We start from the raw sequence: 10,120 nt of genomic DNA on the forward strand, positions 1-10,120 counted from the left end.
GGACTACTTCTAGGGGCTCCCAGCACCCCTGTAACCTCCTGCTGCTCCACATGTCCTCATTAGTGTCCCCATCCCCTGAACCTGAGGCAGCCCCTCTCTCATCCTGGCCTTAAGACAGGAATCAGTCCAGCAACTCTTTGATGAGCAGTTCCTTGAGACTGGGAGGTGGGCTGGGGGTAAGGCCTGCCTCCTGTAGGGCCTGGAGCTGGGCCTCCGACTGGCGTTTGTCCACTCCCAGGCGCCAGGAGAGCCGGACATGGGCCTCTAGAAAGGGTGCCAGAAAAGGGTGGGGTCTCTTGTCTCTCAGCAGCTGCAGAGCCTTCTCACAACAGGCCCGGGCCTCCCCAGGATCTTCCAGCTCCTGGTAGCACACAGCCAACCCAGCCAGAGTCAGCAGGGGGCGGTCTGGGCCAGAAGGGGTGCCCAGTTGGGTCTGCAGCTGCCAGGCATTGGCCCAGAGTGCCAAGGCCTCACGATAAAGACCAGTACAAGTGAGGCTCTGCGCCCGCCGCAGCTCGGGCAGCACAAAGAAGTCCTGAAGGTCTGGTGCGTGACGTAGCTCAGGTACTGCCTGCAGGTGGCCCAAAAACTGTTCAAAGGCCCGGCTACGGCGGGCAATGGTTTCTGCAGTAAAGTTCCGGCGCAGGCGCTTACGGGGAAAGGAAATGGCAGTCATGGGACCCCGGAATTGTCGCTGTAGGTTTCGGTGCAACCGCTCAAAGTCTGAGTAGCGGCGAGAGATCTGGGCTGGCTGGCGATCTCCTGGGCCCATCACGGCGAAGGTGTAGAGCTGTGGGGAGGGTTGGGTATCAGGACCGATGTAATCTCTGTGGACCCCTTCCTTCCCTTCCCCACCTCTTCTCTTCCCCAGCAATGGAGTGGGACCCACTCCCATCTTACCTGAGGCTCCTCTGAAATGGCCCAGGCCCAAGGCAGCAGAGGGAAAGAAAGAGAGATGAGCTTCAGTGCTTGAGGCTACTGCCCCTTTGCTGCTTCTGGGACCCTCTCCCTTCCCGTAGGGCAGTTCCTGTGAAGGAGTGAGCTGGAACCCAGACCACTCTTTGGGGCCTCTGAGCCAATTCGAGGGCCTGCTTGGAACTGTGTGCCACTCTGAATACATAGTTGCCTCCACATTATTGGCCAGGCTGTCTCAAACCAGACCATAGGACAGGTCTTCAGTCAGCCCCGGTGGCAAAACTTTTGAGTTTGCTGGATCAGGACTCACTTTGTGACCCCAGCTCAGTCCCTCTCCCTTAGTAAGGGCAGGCAAAGCAGTGACCCGCAGGTCTGCCTTAACTCTAAAGAACAAGTTTTTGGGTCAGGTCATTATTACTCAAGTATGGGATGTACAAGCATAGGTACCTGAGATTCTTAGGTTATACACACTGGAGTCTACTGCATCACTAAATGGGGTGATTCCTGTTTCTTCTTTCCTTTTATTGAGACAAGGTGTCACTATGTAGCCCAGACTGACCTCAAACCAACTATCCTCCTGTCCCAGCTTCCTGAGTGCTAGGATTATAGGTATGTGCCCCCATGCCTGGTTCCTTTGACCCTTTTTAATGTACCTATTTTTTCTTTTGGGCCTATTACTACTACTACTACTACTACTACTACTACTACTACTACTACTACTATTTGTATGTGTGTACGTGCATGCGTGCGTGTGTGTGATGGAATTTACATGCCATAGTGCACGTATGGAGGTCAGAGGATAACTTTGTGGAGTTGGTTCTCTCCTTCCACCAGGGATTCCAGGGATTGAACTCAGGTTATCAGGCCTGTGTGGAGAGTGCTTTTACCTGCTGAGCTATCTTGCCAGTCCAAGATTTTGGTTTTTTGTTTTGTTTTGTTTTTTTTGAGACAGGGTCTCATATAGCCCATGCTGACCTCAAGCCTGCTGTGGAGCTGAGTGCTGAGATCACAGGTGCACATCATCACACCTGGTTTCTGCAGTACTAGGGACCCAAGACAGAGTTTTGTGCATGCTAGCCAGGCACTCTACCAGTTGAGCTGCATCTCCAGTTCTCTAGGACACAGAGTGTGTCCAAGGGTCTCACTCTGTAGCTCACGCTGGCCTTGATCTCCTGGCAGTTCTCTTGCCTCAGTCTCCTGAGTGTTGGGATCACAGGCGTGAGCCACCACAGACCAGTTTCCTGTCTTTTTGAGGTGGGTGTTTCCTCCTGTTGCCCTGCTGGCCTAGACTACTGAGGCTCAGGTGATCCTCCTGCCTCAGCCTTCTAAATGGTTGGGACTGGAGGCACACACCATGCTCATCTCTTCTAGTCTGTTCACTACAAATTGGCACCTCTCTAACATGTCTCATCTTCATTTTTGTAAAGAGCCAGAAACTGAATCTCACTCAGTTAATCTCAGTTCAGAACCTTCTTTCAGGGAACAGCATCTAGGCAGGATTTAATAATTGCTTTGTTAATTTTCACCTTTTGGGGGGGGAGGGGGTTGTGAGACAGGGTCTCACATTGTAGCCCTGAAACTCCCTATATAGACCAAGCTGGCCTTGATTACATAGAGATCCGCCTGCTTCTGCCTCCTAAGTGCTGGGATTAAAGGCCTGCACTACCACATCTGGCCTAATTTTCACTGTGTGTGTGTGTGTGTGTGTGTGTGTGTGTGTGTGTGTGTTACAAGATGGGAACCAGAAACTTGTAGACATGTAATAACACTGAGCAACACATCCACCCCCACACTTTTGTCTGCGCGTGTGGTTCTTTTTTTGTGGTACTGGGGATTGAACATAGGGCTTTGCCATGCTAAGTAAGCACTCTACTATTGAGCTATGTCTACAGTCCAACCCCTACTCCCCTCAGACTCACTATGTAGCTGAGGATGAATGCCTCCTGATCCTCCTGTCTGTATCTCTTAAGTGTTGGCATTACAAGTATGCTTCGCCATGCCTAACTTTATATTTTTTGTTTTGAGACAAAGTCTCACTAAGTTGTCTGGGTTGGCCTTAAACTCAACTATGTAGCCTAGGCAGCCCTTGAACTTAAGATTCTCCAGCTTTAGCCTCCCAAGCAGCTGGGATTACAGGCCTCACTGGCCCAGCAGCTCCATACTTCTATTCTCATGCTTAATGTCTCTTTACAGCAAGTAGTGCTATATACTAGTAGCGCTATAGGGCTTAGAGAGAGGGTTCCTATAAAGAAAAATGTTATGAAGGCTGGGCTGAGGTAGGATTGAATGTACACGACCTGCCTGGGATACACAGTGAGTTGAAGGTCAGCCTGACAACTTAGTAAGACTTCTCAAAATAAAAAGAAGAAAGCAGGGTATGGTGGTACATGCCTTTAATCCCAGTACTCGGGAGGCAGAGGCAGGTGGATCTCTGTTGCGTTCAAGGCCAGCCTGGTCTATATAGTGAGTTCCAGGCCAGGTAGGGCTACAGAGAGATCCTGTCTCAAGAAGGACCAAAAACAAAAAACAAAACCAAAAACAAAACCCCAAAATACTAAAAAGAAGGTTGATGGGCTGGAGAGATGGCCCAGTGGTTAAGAGCATACCTGCTCTTGCAGAGGACCCTGGTTCAGGTCCCAGTACCCACATGGTGGCTAACAACTGTCTATAACTCCAGCTCCCAGGGTTCCAATGCCCTCTTCTGGTCTCCCTGGGCACTGTATGCATGTGGGGTACTTACATACATGTGGGCAAAACACTATTACAGATAAAATAAAAATAAGCTGAGAATATAGCTCAGCAGTAAAGCACTTGCCGAGCATGCATGAGGCCCTAGTTTCACTGTCACCCCCTTTCCCAATATAAAGTGAATCAAAGAGTTATACTAGTTGCATTTTATTTATTCATCTGTTTTTTTATCTAGTGTGTGTGTACCTGTGCGTGTGTGCTTGTGCACAAAACAACTTTCAGAGTCCTTTCACCATAGGTTCTGGGTATTGAATTCAGACTTGCAAGGCAAGTGCCTTTACCCACTGAGCCATCTTCCTGGCCCACTAGTAGCTCTTTTTTTTTTGTCTTTTTGAGACGGTCTCCTTGTAGTCCCAGCTGGCCTGGAACTCGCTATGTAGACCAAACTCACTCATAGAGATCTGCCTGCCTCTGTCTCCTGAGTGCTGGGATTAAAGGTGTGTGCCACCATGTCCGGCACTAGTAGCATTTTAAACAGGACAAAAACTGCAAAGGTGTAAAGATTCTTGTTTGGTAAACACTGAACAAGATGACTGTTATGCTTTCCTCCAGATCTGAGAGCCTGAGTAAGGACTATTTAGGACTACTGAGGACTGACACCAAGGCAGGAGGTATAAACTGGGAGTTACAGGTGTTGTATGTTAACGGGCTACCCAGCAAACTTTCTCAAATTTACCCTATGGAACGGCCAATACCCGAGCTACTCCCCATCACCTCAGCTTCCCTATTTTTTCTTTGGAAGATTCACAGTACGTTAAAAAAAAAAAAAAAAACTATTTACTTTTGTTCAACTCTGTACTGGCAAAACAGACTGACCAAACACAACCTTTCTCTTCCCCTACTTTTCTTTCTCCACCCCCCACCCCTGTAACCTGGCCTTGAACTCCTGAGCCTCCTGCCGCCATCTCTCAAGTGCTGGGAGTATTGGCCGTACAGGCCTGCACTACCAGGCCCCATTCTTTTCTCTTATTTTCAACAGTTATTAACATTCCAGCAAAACAGTTTTCTGCTGGGCATATTTTAGAAAAAAACGCTCGCAGTAACCCTGTATGTAGCTTTGATTTAATTTTATTTTTTAATTTGATATTTAAGAATTTTAATTTAATTTGAGTTCATGAATGCATGCTACATACCTTTTAATCATATTCACCCCTAACTCCTCCTCTAGCCTTTTTAAAAAATTTTTTTGGCAGAGACCATTTTATAGCCATTATTTCATCTGATGCTTGAAATGGCCCACCAAAATAGGTAACAGTGATTGTAGTTCTTGGGGCTTGGGATGTAGTTCAATGGCAGAATGCTTGCTTAGCTTGAATGAGGCCATGGGCTCCATCCCCAGCAGCACAAACAATACTCCAAAAGCATAGTGTGACTGTAGTAACTGAGCACTAAGCACTTACCCTATGCTTTGTGCTGTACCAAGCACTTTTCCATTTATGGTTTCTCTTAATTATCAACAATAGCACTGCAAGGAAGGTGTCATATCTGTCAGCTGAGGAGCAGGCTCACAGAGGAAGTGAAGGGCACAAAGATGTGCCCTAAGATCTGATTCTAAAACCTGTGCTCCTGACTTCTAGGAGAAGTAACATGGAGATACTGGGTGCCACTGTACAGAGGAGGTTGGCTTGATTTTCCCAACATAGGACAGGACAGAAGATGGCCATCCTCACCTTCCATATGATGCCTTTCCATCTAGGTACCAAAGTCACCTCTATTCCTTCCTACTTTTGAGCTGCTCTTTGGTGACTGAGCCTTGGTGTCTCTTTCCTGTGCATGACCCCTTACTCCAGAGCTCTGGGACATTTACCACTTTAGATTGGACCATCAGGGACTGGTGGTGTATAGCTCTATGGTATAGCATTTACTTAGTATGCATAAGGATTTGATCTTTAACACAATAAATAAAGCCTTGGATCCATCATTCCCTGTTCAAAGTGGAGCAGTCACCCCATGGGTGTGGCCCTTATTGCTAACAGCAACAGAGAAGGGTGGAGAGGTCCAAATGTGGGACAGGGCTCCAGGCCGGGTCTAGCTGAGTCAGATGGAGGAGGGTGTGAAGAGGAGAATGACAAGCAGGGAGCTGCCACTGCCTGGACTGGCCTGCTCAGATGGATTTAGGCTTGGGAGGGAGCAGGACTTGGCAGACTTCATTCTTTCTAACAGTTTCTCCCCTTCATAGCAAGGAAAATGGACTCCAGGCCCTTGTCCATATTATTCTCTAACTCCTTAGCCTTTATGGTGCTGGAGTCAGGGATGCTAAAGAATTGACTCACCTGGGTTATAAAGAGGCCAAGCATGCCCTAGGCACCTGACATTTCCAACCTAAAGTTAGATAATAATGCAGCCAAGTATCCCTTAACCAAAATGCTTAGGACCAGAAATATTTCAGATTTTGGAATCTTTACATATATGCAATGAGATATTGTAGAGATGGGACTCACATCCAAATACAAGATAGATAAATAAATAAATAAATTGGGTTTTTGAGATAGGATCTTACATATTTCAGGCTATCCTTGAACTTATGTAGCTGAGGCTGGCCTTGAACTCCTGATTCTTCTGCTTCCTCCTGTACTGAGATTACAGGTGTGTGTCACCACACCCAGTTTATGTGGGGCTGGGAACTGAACCCAGGGCTTTGTGTATGCTGGGCAAACACCCTACCAACTGAGATTTACATCCCAGCCCCTAAAACTTATATTTTCTATGTAATGTATACACATAGCCCGAAGGTAGGTTTTTTTGTTTTATTTTTAAATTAATTAAAAAATATTTTATTTTTAGTGTATGAGTGTATTGCCTGCATGTATGTGAGTACACCTGTGTTGTGCAATGCCGCGGAGGTCAGAAGAGGGCTTCAGATTCCCCTGGAACTGGAGTTAAGGACGGTTCATAGCCGTCATGTGGGTGCTGGGAATCGAACCTAGGTCCTCTGCAAGAGCAGTCAGTGCTCTTAACCACTGAGCCATCTCTCCAGCCCTTAATTTATATTTTATGTGTATGTTTTGACTACGTATGTTAAGTGCACCCATGTCATGCAATGCCTGCAGAGGCCAGCAGAGGGTGTCAGATCCCCCTGCAACTGGAGTTAACAGCTGCATATAGGTGCTGGGAACCAAACCCTGGTCCTCTGCAAGAGCAACCAGTGCTGAGCCGTCTCTGCAGTCCCTTTATCTTGTTTTGAGATAAGGTCTCACGTAGCCCAGGCTGGCCTTGCTGTGTAGCTGGTCTGACCTTGAACTCCTGATCTTTCTGCCTCCAATTGCACCACCATACTTGTCTCTGAAAGTAGTTTCTATAATTTGTGGCAGGGGGATGATCAAACCCAGAGTCATCGAGCATGCTAGGCAAATGTTCTACCACTGAACTACATTCCTAGCCTGGTTTTATATGGTATTTTATTTTATTTTATTTTTTTATTTAGACAGTCTTGCTGTGTAGCCTTGGCTAGCCTGGTATTCAGTATGTAGCCCATGTTAGCCTTGAACTTATGATAGTCTTCCTGCTTCTGCCTCTCAAGTACTTTTTACTTTTATTTTTATTTATTTTTTAATTTTTTTTTTCGGGGGGGGGAGGAAAGGGTTTATTCAGCTTACAACTCCCAGGTCGCAGTTCATCAGGGAGCCCAAGGTAGGAACTCAGGGCAGGAACCTGGAAGCAGGAGCTGGAGCTCAGGCCACGGAGGATCACTGCTTACTGGTTTGCTCCCCTGGCCCCTGCTCAGCCTGCTTTCTTATGCACCACAGGCCCACCTGCCCATGGGTGGCACCACCCACAGTGGGCTGGGCCCTCCCACATCACTTATCAAGAAGATGTACTTTTATTTTTTGACAGAGTCTCACTATGAAGCCCTGGCTGGCCTGAAATTCTCTATGTGCCTACATTTTGAGCAAACATCACAAGAAGTTAGGTGTGGAATTTTCCACATGTTGGTTTTCAAATGGATTCCAAGCATTTCAGATTGTGGATTTTCAGATTAGGAAGGCTGAAACTACAGCTACCGTCTTATTTCAGGGCACCAGGCACAAGGCTGAGGATGAACGGTCTCATGTAACTCCTGCTGTTATCCTGTGCACTATTCTACTAATCAGACCAGGAAACAGGGCCATCAAGGTCACAGAACCCACCCAAGGAGAAGCTGGATGTGAATCAGGGTTGATCTGGATCCAAAGCTCATTTCCTTAACCACTAACCCGTATAACTGGGTCTCAAGTCTGTGTCTTGATAGTTTGAAAAATCCATGCGATATGGGACAGTACACAGACCAGTTTTCTTGACCTCAAAACCAGGATAGGAGGCAGCTCCTTAATTTCCACTTCTCCAGTTTCAGAGGTCATTTGCTTGAGGACTTGCTCAAATTACATCTCCTTTTGGCCTCAGTTCTCCCATTGTGTGAAGTAAGGGCGGCCATTTACAACTGACAGAACCCCCGAAAGTTGTCATCTTCCCTCTTTTCTCAGCCAGACTTACAGACTCGCTGCCCAAGGGTTCCTGGAACCTCACTCACCACGTACTTGGAGGGAGGGTCCTTGACAACATTGGCGCTGGTCACCTCAAAGAGCAGCCGCTGTGGGACTAGGGTGTTCCGAGACTTCTTCCAGAAATCCTGCAGTTGCCGGGCCAGGAGTTGACTGCCCCGTTGCCCATCAGGTGGGCTCCGTTCTGCACAAGCACATGCATGGCCCGTCATATCAAAGGGCTAGCGCCAGGGTCAACATAAAACTACATGTTGTGACCGCATTCGTTCTAGCGAGATGGGCTTAATTTCTATTTTACAGAACCGGAGCGCAGGACTAGAAAAGCACCCGTGCCACAGTTCCTGGCTCATACTGCCCGCTAAATATTCCACCCCAAAGCACCTAGCACATCATTACATTGACTTCCCTGGTCCTGTGCATTTAAAAGCCACAAACCCCCCGAGATAGAGTGATTCCCATCTGAGGTACTGTGACTCAAGGTCACACAGCCAAAGGGTGTGTGGAGGTGCTTAAAGAAGTGTTAAGAGTTTAAGCCAGATCAGCTCAGGGCTCCCGGGATGCTCTCGGGAACGCAGCAAGGGCGCAGGCCTAACCGAGCCCCAGGGTTCCTGTCTCCATCCTCCCGCACTCGCCTGCGTCTTCTCCCGACGTCCCATCCCCGGAGGCCAGCGAGTCGGGGCCGGCTTCGTCGTCCTCGTCGTCCCCTTCGTCCTCCTCGTCCTCCGCGCTGGTGAAGCTGAGGGTCCCGCTGAGGCGGGAGGACAGGCCCTCGGCATCGTCGTCCTCCAGCTCCGAGCTCTCCGGGAACTGCTCGGCCTCGGGGCCCGCGGCCGCCTCCCCGGGGCCATCGCTGGCCAGGGCGTGTCGCAGCCGGTGCAGGAGCCGGGAGGCCATGGCACCCTGGGGGGAGAGCGCCGCGCTGGCCCGGCTGGAAGGGACCCGCCCGCGAGCGAGCAGGGGCGGGCCCTGGAGGGCGGGGTCAGAGGCGTGGCGAGAGCAAGACTCCGCCCCTGGGGAGCCCGAGCCCAGGACCCCGCAAGCCCCGGACCCCTCGGGTGGCTGTCCCCTACGTCCGGCGCGCAAGCCACGTTCCCACCGCCAGGGGCTCCCGTGCTCCTGCGCGCAACTCCGCCTCCAGCGTCCCGGGCTGCGCGCTGCTCCCGAGGATCCCTTGCCGCGGTCCGCGGTTCCCCCAGGCCTGGGCCCAGGCCGCTTCCTGCAGCCGCCCCGCCCCTGGCCCCGCCCGCTCCCGGGAGCTGCCCGGAATCCCGGCCCCGAGCTTCAACCCGGACTTGAGAATCCTGGGGCGTGCTGAGCCGGGCGTGGGGCCCAGCTGTCCTGAGTCTGGCCGGCCGGGCGCCCTCCTGGACCGGTCCCACCCCCGCCGGAGTCCCGCGGCAGCCCCAGTCTGTGCCGCTAATTTCCATCCAGCGCTCTTTAACTTGACAATGTAATTACGCGGCTTTGGGAGCTCGGCTGTCTACTGAAAAAATTAAAGTCAAGAGAAGGTTGGAATGGGGCCTTGCCCAGTCTAGGTTTTCTCATAAAAGAAGTACTACTACTAAGTTTTCAGCCCTTTTAGGAACCTGATAGACAATGGGCGGAGGGAAAGGTCAGTTACGCAAGAATCATTGTATCTACAGCGGTCCCAGGCTTGAGCCACCCATGTAGGAATAAGGCAGACAGGGAAACTGAGGTCCAAGAGACCGAATTATTTGTCCAAGATCGCAAAATTTGCCAGAGATGTCTAGTCTGGGGACCTTGGGGCTGACTTCTTTTCTCGCGGGCGGAGTCAGCTAATCTCTGCAGCTCTCTAGAGAGCTGCGGTTTATCTTTTACTGCAGGATAGCAGTAGACCAAGAAGACTTACCGATGCTTTCTCTTGGAAGGCCTATCAGTCCCTAGCAGGGCAGATTTTACCAGTGGACAATAAAACAGGATCTCTCTGAAAGTAGCTCCTACCCTCTTGCAGGGGCACA

At 49.9% G+C, this 10,120-nt stretch overlaps 1 protein-coding gene across 1 annotated transcript; it reads right to left on the minus strand.

Annotated features, from left to right (window-relative positions):
* Positions 1 to 57: 57 nt before the first annotated feature.
* Positions 58 to 9,314, minus strand: Snx21 (sorting nexin family member 21). The gene is made up of 3 exons (XM_008837761.3): positions 8,774 to 9,314; positions 8,171 to 8,325; positions 58 to 790 (listed from the first exon to the last, which is right to left on the minus strand). Exons 1-3 carry the CDS (start codon positions 9,033 to 9,035, stop codon positions 122 to 124), a joined length of 1,086 nt encoding a protein of 361 aa, XP_008835983.1. The 5' UTR covers positions 9,036 to 9,314; the 3' UTR covers positions 58 to 121.
* Between the last annotated feature and the right edge of the window lie 806 nt (positions 9,315 to 10,120).

This window comes from Nannospalax galili, unplaced genomic scaffold (genome assembly GCF_000622305.1).
Source record: "Nannospalax galili isolate Female #2095 unplaced genomic scaffold, S.galili_v1.0 scaffold1939, whole genome shotgun sequence".
NCBI lineage: Eukaryota > Metazoa > Chordata > Mammalia > Rodentia > Spalacidae > Nannospalax > Nannospalax galili.

What these genes read in the sequence shown, in the direction of transcription:
- Snx21 (XM_008837761.3), bottom strand. Translation starts at nt 9,035, where the DNA reads ATGGCCTCCCGGCTCCTGCACCGGCTGCGACACGCCCTGGCCAGCGAT. An exon ending in GACGTCGGGAGAAGACGCAG is followed by an intron (nt 8,326 to 8,773) that starts GCGAGTGCGGGA and finishes GTGCTTGTGCAG; the next exon opens with AACGGAGCCCACCTGATGGG. An exon ending in ACCCTCCCTCCAAGTACGTG is followed by an intron (nt 791 to 8,170) that starts GTGAGTGAGGTT and finishes CCCTCCCCACAG; the next exon opens with CTCTACACCTTCGCCGTGAT.